General features: G+C 37.8%; 1 protein-coding gene across 1 annotated transcript in view; it reads left to right on the top strand.

The window, feature by feature from the left end:
- LOC308663538 (contactin-4-like) overlaps positions 1-17530 on the top strand; it is a 288569-nt gene that overhangs the window by 153302 nt on the left and 117737 nt on the right. The window contains exons 5-6 of the mRNA XM_081320031.1: positions 3613-3816; positions 15741-15843. Coding sequence (XP_081176157.1) covers positions 3613-3816; positions 15741-15843 — 307 coding nt within the window. The remainder of the gene's footprint in view (positions 1-3612; positions 3817-15740; positions 15844-17530) is intronic.

Genomic DNA, 17530 nt, shown 5'->3' with positions numbered 1-17530 from the left:
AAAAAAATCTTAAGGGTTTGCCTTTGAAAATTTATACTGCATGCTCACTTTATCAATCAATCTTCATAGAACCTTTGTAGAAGATTCTGTGCCATCGCCCACTAAATAGGGGGACAAAATTGCAATGTTTTGAGGTGATTTATGATGTTTACGGAGTCTGCAAGCAGAATCAGCAGTATACCTTCATTTAAAAGAAAAAGGAAATTCTTTTGAGGACAATAATGTTCACATTTTGGACAGGAAAGATAGATGATTTGAGAGAAGAGCAAAATAATCCATTTATGCTAAAATGGGAAATCCTTCCTTCAATAGAGGTGGAGGCCTCGGATACAACCTGTCCCCCATTTTTTTTATGCTGCTCTTGCATCAGTCCCCAGGAAGATCAGGACCACTTCATGGGTTCACCAATGAGGTCCACTTAACAACCCACCTGAGAGAAGGATTTAGGAGCAATGACCCTTAACGACTCTCTGCCTACTCACCTAAGGACCTATTCAGACAAATGAAATCACCCTGGAGGACATTTATGGAGTCTCCATAACCAACCTGCTGAGACTGAAGAGGCTACTTGGATAAGCAGCAAAGCATTTCAAACCAAAAAAGAAGTCCAGGTGCCATGACTCAACTTCCAGACAATCACAAACAAGCTACTTTTATTGTCTGTTATCTACCCATCGATGATGCAGTTGTCAAAGAGCTGGACTAGGAGCATAGGTATCCAGATTCCAGTCCCTCCTCATCCACAGAGGTTCATTGGGGGACTATGGGCCAGTCACTCTCCCTCACCCCAACCTGTCTCACAGGATCAAAAGAAAACCACAACAAAATTCTGTTTAACTGCAAGGCGCTTGGAATTGTAGATCTCCTCTTGGCATTTTTGGATCATCAACTTTAAATGCCTTTTGGCACAGAACCATGTGGCTCTGCAAATCCCATCCATGAATGAAAATCACTCCCTGCTTTGCCAAGTTTCCTGGGAGAGATTAGATCAGTCGACATTGTCACTGTTTTCTAACAAGCTTCCTTATGATCCACGCACACAGGTGGCATCTGTTAATTCACAGTGTGAGAATTGTTTAAAATTCTTTATGATCCCAGGAGAATGTGGGGAGGAAAACAACAGCAACTACAAGAAATCACTTGTGCTCAGTCTGAGGTACAGTGACTGTAAACCGTTACCTTCATTTAGAGGAAAGCAAATTAATTTGTTCAGCAATTGTAAATTAAAGTAAAAATGAATGGTTTAGGAACATAGTTGTGTGGTTTTTTTCCTGGAATGTGTTGTACTTGCTGAGAAATGCTACTTTGTTCATTAGAAGCATCCACATGACAGTAGCATAGGGTTACGTATAATTAGATGCCCATGTGCAAATACAATGATTAGATAAGCCACATAAACATAATTATTGTATCTTCTAAAAAGCCAGTAAAGATGGTTTCCATTGGGGAGTGATTATTAAAGCACAACAACCTCATGCTTTTGTTAGTAAACATTTCAATACAATGTGTGCATGTAATCTGAAAGTGAAATAATTATTATTATGAGGCAAAGCTGTTTGGTGGATTGAGCCCTTGTATCTTAAAAAGTATTACAATAGTGGAGGTCAATTACAATGATGACTCATTAAAAGGAATTAAAATACTCCTATAAAGCTGCAACAGATGGTTCTCTAATTCTTTTAATAGTCTCCTTAAGATGTTTAGGGTAATAGTCTTGTATTAATATAACAAGATTGTACTGAAAACTAAGTGCTGGAAGTTGCTTGCAAAGTATGTCCCTGTTGTTGCATAATTTCCAAAGATAAAGTATAAATTGGGAATATTGTTGAATTAGTCATAACACTCTTGAATACTTCATTTAATATACATTTTTCCCTTCAGGGTATGTGAAGTCATGACTGTAGAAGAAAACGATTAGGCAAATCAAAGAGGAAAGAAATATATATGATTTGTTCTTAAATCCAGCATGATGAGTTGCAATCAGCTGGAGAGCTAAAAGATTTTTAATGTGAAACTTTTTATATTTAAATGCCACAGGTTTCCAAATGATATATAGAGTGGAATCCTCAGTGTTCTCTGAGCCTGGTTGTTTGCTTGCAAATATTTTATTACCCAACTAAGTAATATCATCACTGAGTATGAGGTTTGCTCATTGTTTATTTACAATAGCTTGTCCTGCCAGATAGATGGGGGTGTGGTTTTCTTCTTAGTAGTTCTTGGCAAGCTATTGTATATAAACAGGGAGCAAATCCCACACTCACTCACACTGATGATGTTATCTAGTTGGGTAATGAAATGTCTGCAAGTAAACAGCCAAGCTCAGAGAACACCAACAAGGACTTGCCAGTTCAATCTTGAGCTACATATTATATACTCTATTCTACTGGAATATATAGACTGCCTAGCCAGTAAACATTTCCAGATAGCTAGTTTTAGGGAACTTGTGGCTCTGTTTACTTTCTGCAACTATGCACTGGTCATCATTTCTAATGTTATACATTAGATAGCTAGCAATCCAGAGTTCCTATTGTCTGTTGTCCAAAAAAAAAGAAAGCATTGGAATGTGATGCTGAAGCATTGCCCAGGTTTTAGATTTCTCCACGCAAGGATTCTTTTATTTGCCTTCTATTTGCCTTTCTAGGGTCAGATTAAGGCCAGTGTCAAAATCCAGCTCGAAAATCCAAATAAATGTCCAGGTTCATTCCGTTTCCAAAAAGCTTACTGTTTATTGAATACACTACATAGTTATGTCGAAATAAAACTAACTCTGAGGTTCCAACACCAATTCATAGATTTAAACAATAATTTTCACAGCCAAACCCCCAATGTCTTATGTAATCCATATCAACAAGTTCACTTTGTTATGGGAACTGTCTGCTTCAAATCCACACCTGTTCTGATGTCCTTGACAAGGCTTCAGGCTCTCATGGTCTTCATCTGAATCAAAGAAGTTTTGTTTCTCTACCTTACCCACTTGAAAATAACACCTCCCCCCCCCAATCTAAAGGCAAGTTGAAACACAAAGGCATGTACCTGCCAAAGTTTCATCCTTGACAGCCAATTTATGTCCTAAATACAAACAAACAATGGTGCCTCTCAATGGAAGCAAAACTCTCACACTACGAGATGGAAACAAATGATGACACTTTGAAACCAAATGTTTAGTCACTCACCATGACAGAGATTTTTTTTTTAATGTGGATTAAAATTTAACACAGCAGATTAGGACAATTTCAAAAAAGTCATCTAAAGTTGAGCGTGGAAGTGAAAGAGTTAAGAGCATGATAACTGGGGAGGGGAAAACCCTCTGGGGTGCCCCCCCTTACATTGTTGCTCTAAGCACATGCTTATTTTGCTGAATGATTCCCCCAGGGTTGTATAGAAGCACGTTTTTACCTTGTTAGCCTAAACAGCAGAGTTGGTCTCTGAAAATCAGAGTGGCTTCAAATTAATACAAATGCAATCCTCTTTCTCAGCTTTACAGTTTGGAAAGTCTGTGTGCATGTCTACAGAGAGAGAATCAATGTTTGCACCTTCGATGACCTAGTCTTCTGCTTTCCAGTATAGTATATTCTATAGTAGTATTAATAGTTATTATTGCTTTATTTTCAGAATTGATCTATGCCTGGATTTTCAATGAATATCCAACTTTTGTGCACCAGGATAATCGCCGCTTTGTTTCTCAAGAAACTGGGAACTTATACATAGCTAAAGTAGAGAAATCTGATGTGGGAAATTATACGTGTGTCGTGACAAACTCAGTAACCAATACAAGAGTGCAAGGGCCTCCAACGCCTTTAATCCTGAGAAATGATGGTAAGACTTTTATTACACTGTAATAAGATTCATAAGAAATTCTAAAGGATAACATTAATAGTATTAATATTCTAAAATTCTAAAGGATAATACTAAAAACCTATGTTTTATACAATGACAATGAAAAGTAATTATTATGATTTGGCCCTGAACAAGAGTTCAGATTATCATTCATTTTAAATATTTGAATATGCTTATGCTTGCTATGCTTTCTTAGATAATAAACTGAATATTACAGGACGTCTGTAGGTATAAAATAGCAAGAAAATTAGCAATCTAGTCTGACATCTAGATCAAATAAAGCAGGGGTCCTCAACCTTGGGAACTTTGCTGGCTGAGGAATTCTGGGAGTTGAAGTCCACAAGTCTTAAAGTTCCCAAGGTTGAGGACCCCTGCTGTAAAGGATCAGATGCCACGCCTTCTCTGCCTTTGTGGCCTGGCTGACAGATCTGCAGGGCAAGAAGCATGGCAGGCATTGGATGGCACCAGCCCACTAGTAAGGAGGCCATTGATCCGCTGCTGCTACCACCCAGAATGTTCCGCCCCTCCACCTTCACTCACCCTGAGAGCTTGGTTGAAATTTGGACTTGGCAAACTCCCACCTAGACCCCTTTTCTAAGCTCATGGGCCATAAAAACCAGGTGGTGGTCCATTGAGTTGAATAGTAGCAATCTGAATGATCACTAGTAGGAACATTAAGTGAAATGTGATAAGATTTGGGGCTTGAAATATTAGTATACTTGAAGATATAGTAAATTTGTATGTTAAAATTAGGCATCATGAAATAGCCCTGCTATTTATAGTCTTCGATTTCCTGTTCTACATTTCCTATAATTCAACTGTTTAAATGCAATTCATTCATCAATATTCATATGTTAAGGCAGTTAATATAAAGGACCACTCTTTCAGGATGCAAAAAAGTAAATTAAAGGAAATGAATGCAAATAAAAATAATATGTAGTAGGAGTATGACACTTGTATCTGGATCCCTTTTTTAAAAAAAAAGCCTGACAATTTCATGGCCAGTATATTTCAATATATAAAAGGAATTACTTTCATTGGAGTATATTGTTGTTACATTAGTAGATTAAGTGGCAAATTCATCCAATTTGTTATGTCCTGATTACATAAATAAGTATATAATCTAAAATGTTGGTGCTAGATCTATTACAGTACTTAACACTCCGTATAAGCAAGATGAATAACAAAAAGATAAAAAAATTATTGGCAAAAACATGTTATCTTTGGGAAAACATTCAGTCTTAAATCTCCGTCCTCCATTCCAACAGTTCAAATAATTGAATACTTTTTTATAATACACAGCAATTAGATGAATAATAGCTTTTATCAATGCCTCTCTTTTTAAAAAATAAACTTCTCTCTTGATTAGCATTGACTTTGTAATCTAACACTAAATATGGATCTGATAACCCTGGTTAAAAGGAGAAAACAAGTCCTATAAAATTATTTCTGGGGAAGATTGTTCTGTCCCATTCAGAATACTTGAGGTATCTTCATATGCTCTACTGCAGAAGTGAGAGAGGATTCTGGCAGATTGGTGTTGATGATTATGACTATGCAACCTGCCTCTTCCCAATTATATAAATTAAATGGATTTTGTGTCCATTAAAACTGTAGGTATTTGGGATACTTAGATTTCTCTATGGAAGTATGACTTGATAGCCAGAAAGTTATTAAAATTGTAATATTGTACTGCTCTTGAGTACTTGTCCCTGTTTCCATCTCTCTCCTTCAATGACTGTGCAAGTCGATAAATAGTATTTATAGTATATAAATATAGTATATTTATTTATGTATAAATAGTATTTCATATCTGCATTTCATTTTTAATTCTGCTTCCTAACCAGCTTCTTGGGGCCCCTAGAAAGTATAACTTCTCCTGGATTTTTGCACTTTTTAAAAAAAACAATACTTATTTTTCAGGTGGACATAGACCACCTTGTTTCTTTTTATTGTATGGCAGATTCAAAAAAAATTTCCTTAACCCATTGGTCAAGCTTTTACAATATCAGGCAGCATTTTCTCCATGGGGAACTAAAATGGATCAAAACTGGACATGGCCAGGCAATGAGAAAAGTAGACTTATGGTTTAGACAATTCCTGGATCAATATAAGACCAGTTTGTGGCTTCGCTGCTGAGATGGTGTTTATCTAATTGTCCAAGTGCTAGATAAAAGGCAGTCTGTGTGGCATAGCATTTGACAGAAAATAGCCTTTGCTCCGGTCTTTCCATAGTAAGAATTGTCTTCAAATTTAGGCTTGTCTTCCACAATCTATTCTAAGTATACTTTCAGCCAGTCCTCAATTAGCCTGTAAGTGCTGGGAGTAATCAGAGTGCAGAGAAAGAGTAACAGTGGCACGGGGGAGCCATAGCTTTAAAAATAGTTTACAAGTGATCATCCATTCCCCTCAATTGAAGTAGTTTCATTACTTTTCACTGCAGAGAACAACTTGTTGGCAAAGTCTCTTTTTTTGATGTCCTGGGCAGCCTCAAATAGCAGGCCTGTTTGGTTTCCCATTTGTGCTGAAGGAAGAACCAAAACTTTAACTGTAGTTTTGTGACTACAGTGTTTCATCCAGATCAGGATTTTCTGGTGGTGTGAATGTAGATAGCTTCAGCTACATCTTTTGTATATTATGGCAGCTAATGCCATCTATGGCATTAAACTATGTGCAGCCATTATACAACCTGTTGATATGGCTGAAGTAAGCCCAGCCAAAGATGAGAAGATATTGAAACGAAACAATGACAAGTTAATAGGATGAATTAAAACAAGGTCTCAAGGCTGCACAAAAGATAAGATAAGATAATCTTTATTGTCATTTTTTACTGTGGGCACAACGGCACACATCAAAAATGAAATTTACATGACACACACTGAAAACATACTATATACAACATATGTATAGACCCACACCCCCTATATAAACATAACAATAAAATATTAAATACTGTCCATCTTGAATATATAATGGAGGGAGGAAGCTTGAGAGTTCACAAGGTTAATGCTGTATGGAAAGAAACTATGGCTGAATCTGGATGTTCTGCTACGGATACCACAAAGCCTCCTCCCAGAAGGTAACAAGGAAAACAGGTTGTGAAGAGGATGAGCAGTGTCCCAGATAATCTTACGGGCCCATTTCAAACAACGCTTCTGTGCTGTGTCCTGGATGGGAGGGAGGGAACTGCCAATGATCTTTTCAGCCATCCTCACCACTCTCTGCACCACTTTCCTGTCTGTAGCAGTGATGCCTCAAAACCAGACTGTGATGCTGTATGACCGGATGCTCTTGATCGCCCACCTGTAGAAAGTGGTCAGAACAGGGGAAGGAAGATGAGCTTTTCTCATGCGACATAGAAAGTGCAGGCACTGCTATGATAAACATGTAATATTACCTGTGATAAACATGTAATGTGATAAACACGTAGATGGGATAGAATTGAGTAGAAGATCAACAACAGGACGACCTGCCAGGCTCTTTTGAGAAACTGGAGTAAGCAGTCACACTGAGCCAAAATCAGGCCCTGCCATAGTGCTGACAAACTCATGGGTAAGCAAAAGCAGTTAGTGAGGAACAAGGCAATCTGTCTGACTATAGCACTATACAGTATCTTTGCCAGTAAGATACTGGCAGTGTGTATGAAGTGTGTAAGATAAGGTATAGTTATACAGAGAGAGAAAAATGAAACAGTCTTAGAATGTTATGCAGAAACACTATAGCAATAATCAAGAAATCAGCATTGTTATCATAAGTTGTTATCCGTAGCTTAAACACTAAATAATGACAGGATAAGAGACCCATGAAAGTGGATAAAACAGATAAAGACAAACATGTGAGGGCCAGTCACCATAAAGACAATTTCATTTCAAAACAGCTGAGCAACAGCAGGACTCCTTGTTTTATTCTTCTTCAAAAGCCATTTGATCAGTGTGATTCTCTGTGTGAGAGAGAAACATCTATAATGTTTTAAGCATCAGATCATCGCTTACAAAGAACTATGAACAGGGAACATTCACTGAGCCAGCTTCTGTATGGTTATATCCAGTATTTTTTTTCACATTTACATTAAGCAGTTTTATGTGTACACTTTAATCATAAATGGTAACATTTGGCTTGCCTAATATTTATTGATTCCCAAACCAGATCCTTCAACTTTGGGGAAGAAACTGGTTAAATTCTGAAAGCTTCTCAAACATGGATTTGTGATCAGTCCTGAGGCTTCCACATAACCAGAGATTTATCTAGATCAGGGGTGTCAAACTGCCGGCCTGCGGGCCAGATGCATCATAGTGAAACTGCGCCCACCCCATTGCTGGCAATGGCGAAAAAGTCATGATATGTAGTGACACGTCACGTGATGTTGCGAGTTTGACACCCCTGATCTAGATGGATCTATTGTTAAGGATGCCTTTTTATATATTTTTTCTTCACTTAGGGTTTGGTATTTTGGGTTTTTAGAATGTTTATTATTATAGTTTTTATATTTGCGTTTGCTGTTTTATATTTTCTGCTTTATCCACTATGGAGAGATGGGTGGCTATATACATTTGATTGTTTAATAAATAATAATATGACTCTCCCCAAGCTAGAAAATATCAACACAATCATTTTTGAATACGTTAGTGGAAGTTATAGCTTATGGCAAACTTGGTGTAATTCTATGTTATCATTCACTTGATGTACACCTATTTGAGTAACAGTTAGGTGAATTAAGAGGGACGCAGTGGCTCAGTGGGTTAGGATGCTGAGCTTGTCGATCTGAAGGTCAGCAGTTTGGCGGGTCGAATCCCAAGTGCTGCATAACAGAGTGAGCGCCTGTTACTCGTCCCAGCTTCTGTCAACCTAGCAGTTCGAAAGCACGTAAAAATGCAAGTAGAAAAACAGGGACCACTACGGTGGGAAGGTAACAGCACTCCGTGCGCCTTTGGCGTCTAGTCATGCTGGCCACATGACCACGGAGACGTCCTTGGACAAGCGCTGGCTCTTCGGCTTTGAAACGGAGATGAGCACCAGCCCCTAGAGTTGGAAACTACTAGCACGCATGTGCAGGGGAACCTTTACCTTTACCTTTTACCTAGGTGAATTAATTTCTAATAAATACACATTCCATAAACAAACAAACAAACAAGTAAATAAATAATAGGCAATAAAGTTTATTGCAATAAAAATAGCACTAAATATCGATAGATTTGCACTTCATATGATCTTTACTTGACATTTATTTTATACTTTCTCACTCTTCAGATTACTTTCTTTTTTTTTATTGAAAAGTTTTAACATACAGTTTTTCTTTAACAGTCCCCCCTCCCCTCTCCCTCCCTCCCTACCCCTCCCCCCTCCCCCCCCGACTTCCCAGAGCTAAATACAAGGTATAGAAAAGAAAAACAATCATAAACAACCATATACTAACAACCATAAACTCTAAAATCCATCACTCTCTAGCTTATACAGGATAATACAAATCTTAATGATATTAAATATATATAGAAAAGAAAAAAGAAAGGAAAAAAGGAAATAAAGAAAGAAAAAGCGAAGGAAGACTTATTCAAATGCTACATGAAACTTCTTAACCCTATATTTGTTCTGGATGTACTCAACCCATTTTCTCCATTCCATAATATAATGTTCTTGCGAGTGATCTTTCAAGTAAGCCGAGATCTTTGCCATCTCTGCCAGGTCAGAAACCTTTAAAGTCCATTCTTCTATAGTCGGCAGTTCCTCTTTCTTCCAATACTGACCTATTAAAAGTCTTGCTGCCGTGATTAAATTCAACATCAGCTTAGTGTCCACAACCGTAGTATCTGTAATTATTCCCAACAAGAAGAGTTGCGGACAAAACTTTATCCTTTGCTTGAAAATCTTCTGCATATTCCACCAAATTTTTATCCAGAAGGTCTTAACCTTTTTACAAGTCCACCATACATGAAAATATGTTGCATCTTCATCACCACACCTCCAACATTTTGGTTGATAATTCGGATACATGCTTGCAAGCTTTTTAGGATCTAAATGCCATCTATAAAACATTTTATAAAAGTTCTCTCTTAGATTTTGAGCTTGTGTAAATTTTACATTCCTCACCCAAATCTTTTCCCACGTGTCCATTGTAATAACTTCTTGAATATTTTGGGCCCATTTTATCATACAATCCTTAACAAGTTCTGTTTCTGAGTCAATCTCTATCAATGCAAGATATATCCGTTTAATATGTGCTGGACCCTGATTTCTGGTTTGCTTTATCAGATTTTCATCAGTCATTGTAAAACCATTTTTCTGATCTTCTTTCCACCTGGCCCGTAGCTGAGTATATTGAAACCAATTCTGAACAATCTTCTCATCTCGCAAGAGACTATATGGTTTCAAACACCAGACATTTCTTTCCAAGTTTAGAATCTCCTTGTACGTAGTCACATCATGTTTGAAACCAGCATGTATATTTTCTATTGCGTGTTTTGGAATTGCCCACAATAGTATCTTGCAGTCTAGCTTATGTCTGTACTTCTTCCAAACTCTCAGCAATGCCTGTCTTAGAATATGCACTCTAAACACATTGTCTACCTTCTTGTCATACAACAAATATGCATGCCAGCCAAACAACAAATCGTGGCCCTCAAGATTTAATAATCTCTCTTGTGTCAAATTAATCCAATCACTTATTCCTACTAATGCAGCAGCTTCATAGTATAGTTTAAGATTAGGCATTTTAAGACCACCTCTCTCACGAGTATCCTGCATAATCTTAAGTTTAACTCGTGGCCTTTTCCCTGCCCAAACAAATTTATTGATACCTCGCTGCCATTCCTCCAAATTAGAATCTTTCTTAAGAATCGGTATCATTTGAAATAAAAATAGAAATTTAGGCAGGACGTTCATTTTCACTGCTGCGATCCGTCCCAACAAGGACAATTGCAATTTTTCCCAACTCTCCAATTCTTTTTGAATATTCCCCCATAGTTTTTCATAATTATTTTTATATAACTTTGTATTAGAGGGCGACAAAAGCACCCCCAAATATTTAACCCTTTTAACAATCTCAAATCCAGTTAATCCTTCTAAGAGAGCCTTTTGCGAAACTGTCATATTTTTGGCCAGAATTTTGGTTTTCTGTATATTAACTTTAAATCCAGAAACCTTCCCGTATTGTGTTATTATCTCCATCAGGTCCACAACAGAGTTCTCTGGCTGGGTCACTGTAACAACCAGATCATCTGCGAATGCTCTCAATCTATAATCCTGATCTCTAATTTGTATACCCTTAATTTTTTCCGAATTCCGTATTTTAACCAATAATATCTCTAATGTTAACACAAATAACAAGGGCGATAACGGACACCCTTGCCTTGTGCCTTTCTCAATATTACATACTTCTGTCAAACTATTATTAACTATAATTCGGGCAGTTTGTTTTTGATATAGTGCCCTAATCGGTTGTAAAATTTTTTCCCCAAAATCCATTTTGTCTAAAACTTTCATCAAAAATTGCCAATTCAATTGATCAAAAGCTTTTTCAGCATCTAGAAAGATTAGCGCCGCAGGGATCTGGTTGTTCCTTTCCAAAAACTCTAACACATCAACTATATGCCTCACATTATTTTTCATTTGCCTACCACTAATAAACCCCGTTTGGTCCCCATGAATCACCTGTTGCAGAACCCTCATCAATCTATTAGCCAACACCTTAGCAAAAATCTTGTAATCTGTATTTAAAAGCGATATCGGTCTATAATTTTTAACTTGAGTAGCATCTTGGTCTTCCTTCGGAATCAAGGAAATAAAAGCTGTTCTCCAAGACGGTGGCACCTTTCCCCCCCTCTGGATTGTCTGGAACAGTTCCTTTAACAGTTTCATCATCTCTAATTGTAAATTTTTATAATAAGCCGCAGACAAACCATCCGTACCTGGTGCTTTATCCATCTTCAATTCCTTAATTGCTGTAAAAATTTCTTCTTCTGTAATTGATTAATCCCCTCTTTTTGTACTTGCGTAAGAACCGGGATGCTAGCATTCTCCAAATATATATCAATGTCTTTTTCATTAATCTTCTCCTTAGCATATAATTTAGAATAAAAATCCACAAAAGCATCCTTGATAAGGTCCTGTTGAAACACAACCCTTCCTTTATGCTCAATTTTGTCTATATTAGAAGCCCTTTGCTTTTTCCTCAATCTATAAGCTAACCATCTACCTGGTTTGTTGGCGTTGCAAAAGGTATTATGCCTGGCAAACCGCAAATTGGTTGCCACTTGGTCAGCCATTAATTTATCAAATTGTCCTCTTAACAGTTTAATAGCCTCCTTAATCTTCACATCCTCTGAATTCAAAATCAAAGCCTTTTCTTTTTCCTTTATTTCATTCTCCAGTTCTTTCCTCCTAGCTTCCACAGCACGTCTATGTTTATTATTCATATATATCAACACCCCTCTCATATAGGCCTTACTAGCATCCCAAACCATGTCCATAGAGGTACCCTTATTCATATTCATTTCAAAAAAATCCTTCATCCACTGTTTGCATTCTTCCACATTTCTCTGATTTCTAAACAAATTCTCATTTACGCGCCACGAGCGCCTATCTCTATTCTCCTTACCAATCTCTAGCCAGACTGGGCTGTGATCAGAAATAATTCTTGCACAAATCTTCACCTTCTTAGTCCTTAAAAAGAAATCATTAGTCAACAAAATAAAATCGATCCTAGAAAAAGATTGATGTCTGTCAGAAAAAAAAGTATAATCCTTTTCCTGCAAATGTCTCTCGCGCCAAATATCTCGCAGTTCCAAGTCATCCTTCATTTCAAAAAAGGATTTAGGCAGTCTAGCATGACTTGGGACGCGCTTAAAAGCCCCAGCCTTGTCCATCTGTACATCCAAAACACCATTCCAGTCCCCCATAAAAATAAAAGATTTATAATCCAACTGGGTAAGCTTTGTATGAAGTAAACTAAAAAAGTCAGCTTGTTGTTGATTAGGAGCATATAATCCAACTAAAAGCGTCTTTTTACCTTCTAGCAGCAGCTCTATCATAACGTATCTTCCATGCTTATCTGCTTCAATTAAGTCTGCTGTTAAAGCACTTTTAACATAAACAACCACTCCATTTTTCTTATTCATTGCAGAAGCAACAAATTGCGTACCCAACCTTGAGTTCGATAAATACTTTTGATCCACAACCCTAATATGCGTTTCTTGCAAACATATAACATCTATCTTGAATTGTTTTAAATATTGAAAAACTTTCTTCCTCTTCTGTGGTGAATTTAGTCCATTAACGTTCCAAGTTAAAAATTTAGTTGTCATGCATATCATCCCAAAGCTCTTGAAGCACTGCTTTGATAGGACTATCTTTTTTAGGCCGTGCTCCTCCCACTGCTTGGCTGTAAGTACGTTGTGGAAGTTCCATAGACTTCTGCTGATCTTGTTCTTTTATTTTTTTTGATCGTTTTAAAGCAGCACGCGTCACCCTCTGCTCTCTAGGATCATCCAAAAAAGTTGTAGCTTGATCTCCTCCAGCACCGTTCTCCTCTGTCTGTCCATCTTCAGCCTCTTGATGTTCTCCTTCTCCAGATCTCTTTGCAGCTTCCAGAAGTGATAATGAGGTTGCTTTTAAAACATTATTGTAAAAATCACGCGCCTGCATCACAGTAACCAGACGGTACCTTTTACCTTCATGCATCACCATCAACCCGACTGGGATCTCCCATCTGAACCTTATATCTCGTTGCTTGAGCTCTTGCACAAGAAATGTAAAATCCTTCCATCTCCTTAAAATCTTTGGAGGAATTTCTTTTAGAACCAAAACTTCTTGATCAGCAATCACAACTTTAGCATCATAGGCAGCTTGTATAACTTCATCTCTAATTTCCCTCTTTGCAAAATAGACCACCACATCTCTAGGCAGCTTTCTCTGTCTAGCAATCCATGAATTCACACGAAACACTTTATCCATGCCTCCCTTTATTTCAGATGCTGGCTGATTCAATACCACTTCCAGAGCCTCAGAAATCAGCTGCTTTAGATCTTCCTTAATATTCTCTTTTAAGCCTCTGATTCTAACAGCAAACTGCATCTGGTAATATTGGGCAAGACTCAATTCTCTGTCCATTTTGTCTCTTAAATCTTCATTCTCCAATACTTTTGCTTCTAATATGGCATTCTTTTGAGTCAAATCTTCCACTTTTTCATCCAGATCTTCCACACATTCAGCCACTTTATGCACTGAAGACAAAATGTCTACCTTCATCACACTGAACTTCTGTTCCATCCTCTCTTCCATTCTCTCCTCCAATTTCTCCAATTTCTCCTCCATCCGTGCAAATTTATCACCCATTGATTCCAGAATTACCTGGGCATGTTTTTCAAGAGCATCTTGTAAATCCTTCGGTGTCAATACATCAGGAGGACGCAACACCTGCAATGATGATTGTTGCACCGGAGAAGTTCCACCACTCCGAAGAGTTTTTGGGGGAGGTTTAGCCGCCATCTTTTACTTTCACTTGTGACGCACTTTCACTTTAAGTTTAAAAAGTCCATCAAGCTCGAGAGTAAAATATAATAATCCTCTTCACCTTTTCCTCTTGTACCGCTCTGCCTGCTCCTTTTATTCCATAGTCCTTCCTTCAGGCAGGGGTGGTCGCAAACGCCTGGCTCTGCTCCAAGAAATCCGGAGCAGAGACGCTGACCAGCTGGGAGCAACCCAGGCTACGGGGGAGTTCAATCCTTCAGCCGCCCAGGCTACAAGCTCAGGCGGCCCCAGAGAACTCGACCCCTACCTGGGGCCTCACCCCCTCCTCTTCTCCCGAGGAGGGGGCTTCAAATTCACCCGAACAGCTGATCGGCGCTGTTTCGGGTGAAAATTACTCAGCTGAGCCGCGGGCAGCCCGGGAAGGCTGTCTCTGGCGCCGCGCAGCCACCGGAAGTCATCTCTTCAGATTACTTTCTGTGACTCTGTGTGGCACACCAATTTTCAACAAACTTAGGATAGAAAAAAATGCTCCGCTTAAAGTGATTATTTTTCTTTATTCATATTCAGCCTTTTTTTAGCTGTATTACTGGTCCCCCCCCCCCCTGCAGCAGAAGTAGCTTTGCATTCTGCAGAGTTCTAGGGTTAACATTCCATGCAGGAGGCAGCTGCTGTTATTTGCTTCCATGGATAAAACATCAACAGATCACTTTTAGAGCATAAGCCAGGCAACAGGGGAGCATCCTCCATAGCAGTCATAATGGCTCAGAATCAAAGATGCAGGGATTCCAGCTGTCTGCAAACTGTATTTTGGAAAAATGATACTTTTGAATCTTAATCCCATATTCAGTGCCTTACAATTGCAGTTTTCCTATTATACCTTAATCTTGCATTCATTCCTGTAGGTGGACAAAAATAAATACAAAGGATACCCTCTAAAAAAGTTATAATGTAATGCTCATGAGTTTATTCTCCAGGAAAACACATTAAACCTTAGTGGTTCAGTTTATATGTTGAATGAGTATAAACATGACTTCTTATGTAAACCAGTATTTAGATTTATTTTATTTATTTGAAAGTATGGTAAGTGATTTACAAAGGCAATAAAACCTATATAACGCCATCGAAAACAGTTTGTCCTAGTATTATTTGAATCTCTGATGGCCTACAGTTTTTCATTAGGTCTATAAAAGGCACTGATTATACTTAATTAGCACTTTGCTGTTCATAGAAAATATATATATACTGTATATATTCTACTCTTAGGCAGATTGCTAAGAGCTACAGGCCAATTTTGGGAGAGGGAGTGGCTGATAGGTCCTCTTTGAAGTTAACAGAAAAACTGTTGTGTAATGATACATAAAATACTCCCAGTTAACTCTGGAATACTTGAGAATATGAAATGCAGAAATCAGCCCAGTGTAGCATCTATTTTGTATTCACAGGAGTGATGGGTGAATATGAGCCAAAAATCGAAGTGCAATTCCCAGAAACGGTGCCATCTGCCAAAGGAACAACTGTGAGGCTGGAGTGTTTTGCACTGGGAAAGTAAGTTTTTGCCTATCACATAGTAGTAGTGAAATTATTTTCAGACAGTTATACAGTCTACCAAATTGGGAGAATTCTGTTTGACACAATTTATGTTTGCTCCAGGACCCTTTCAACAAATTGCTCATTTTCCAGTGCTATACAAATTGTCACTTCAAACAGCATCATCTTCCTGGAATCAAATTAAAGATCTACCTGCTTCATTACATCTAATCCATCAATCATTTAATCTAATAACAAAAGTTATTGAGGTATGATCCTTCTCCAGATAGGCCACACAAACCAAATCAAAATATTATATAAATTGGATGCAGAAAATAAATCTTGAGGACCTGATGAATTATATGCTAAAAATAATTTTGCAGTATTCCACAGCAATGAGAAAATTCAGTGTCAGGAATTAGCATGAAAGTGATTTATTATAAGGGAACTATAATGCTGTTGTATTTGTCTACAATACAGACCTGGTATACTGTGACCTGTTCCGATAAATTAATTCAGTGTCTCTTTCATGGATATGCTTGGTGGATCTGTGACCTGTAATAAAAAAGTCAAATTCAGTGTACTCTATTACCTGCTGTGAATAACAACAGAGGACACTGATATTTTTGTAGTCTGTCACTGAGCTCCTAGACATATCATCTGGTCAAAGACACAATGTTTATTTTGATTCCACAATATTGTCCTACATACTTAATGAAATTTAAAGTATATTTGAAAATTTAGGTGAAATCAAGTCTTTATTACAATTTAAATTAATCATTGATGACTTAATGCCTTGTTATAAGTATTCTAGGTAGTATGTGTGTGTGTGTGTGTGTGTATACAAAATATATACAAAATAGCCAATTTCATGACAGGAGCAAAACTTACAGGTATTTGTTTTCAGTGGAAAGGATACCTATGTCATATTTCTACAGGTATTTAGGCCTATTAATCACCAATTTGTCCAACTCTGAAATATGTTTATGTTTTTATGTTTTAATTCCATTTATATCCCGCCCTTCTCCGAAGACTCAGGGCGGCTTACAAGCTTAGCAGTAGCCTTCATTCTATGTATATGCCTGCTTATTAGGGCTTTCACACACCCCCCGCAAGCGGCATTATTACAAAGTCGGCTTATTGCCCCCAACAATCTGGGTCCTCATTTTACCTACCTCGGAAGGATGGAAGGCTGAGTCAACCTTGAGCCTGGTGGGACGCGAACCTGCACTAATTGCAGGCAGCTGGTGTTTGTTCCTTCATAAGTGTTCCTTCATATCCCACACTTATTATTACATTTCAAATTTTTCTCTTAGCAAGGTTGCATTTTTATTCCATAGTCTGCCATTAGTTTCTTTTTGGAGAAGCTGTTCCGTGTTTTATAGGTTAAGGGTAGCAAATAAATCGAATGATGGATTAGGGATTGGTTTTGGGGAAAATACTTCTGTTTGAAAAAGACAATAGATATCTTTCTGTCTAAATATATCATATTTCTGTTTATTGGAAAACTGTGCTTATAGAAAGATTTAATTAATGGTATATGTTCCCAGAAAGAATAAAATCAATGCAGAATTGTGTATGTAGTGGACAGAACCCTCTAGCATAAATGTCAGAAGTGTACAGGCCCACAGGGTATGCCCATCGGACATGCCTTTCTCAGTATGTTCTCCACTAAATATTTTGAGCTACATGATCGTAGGCAAAA

Source organism: Vipera berus, assembly GCF_964194415.1.
Source record: "Vipera berus genome assembly, chromosome: 2".
NCBI lineage: Eukaryota > Metazoa > Chordata > Lepidosauria > Squamata > Viperidae > Vipera > Vipera berus.
This window is presented reverse-complemented; position numbering and strand designations above follow the sequence as displayed.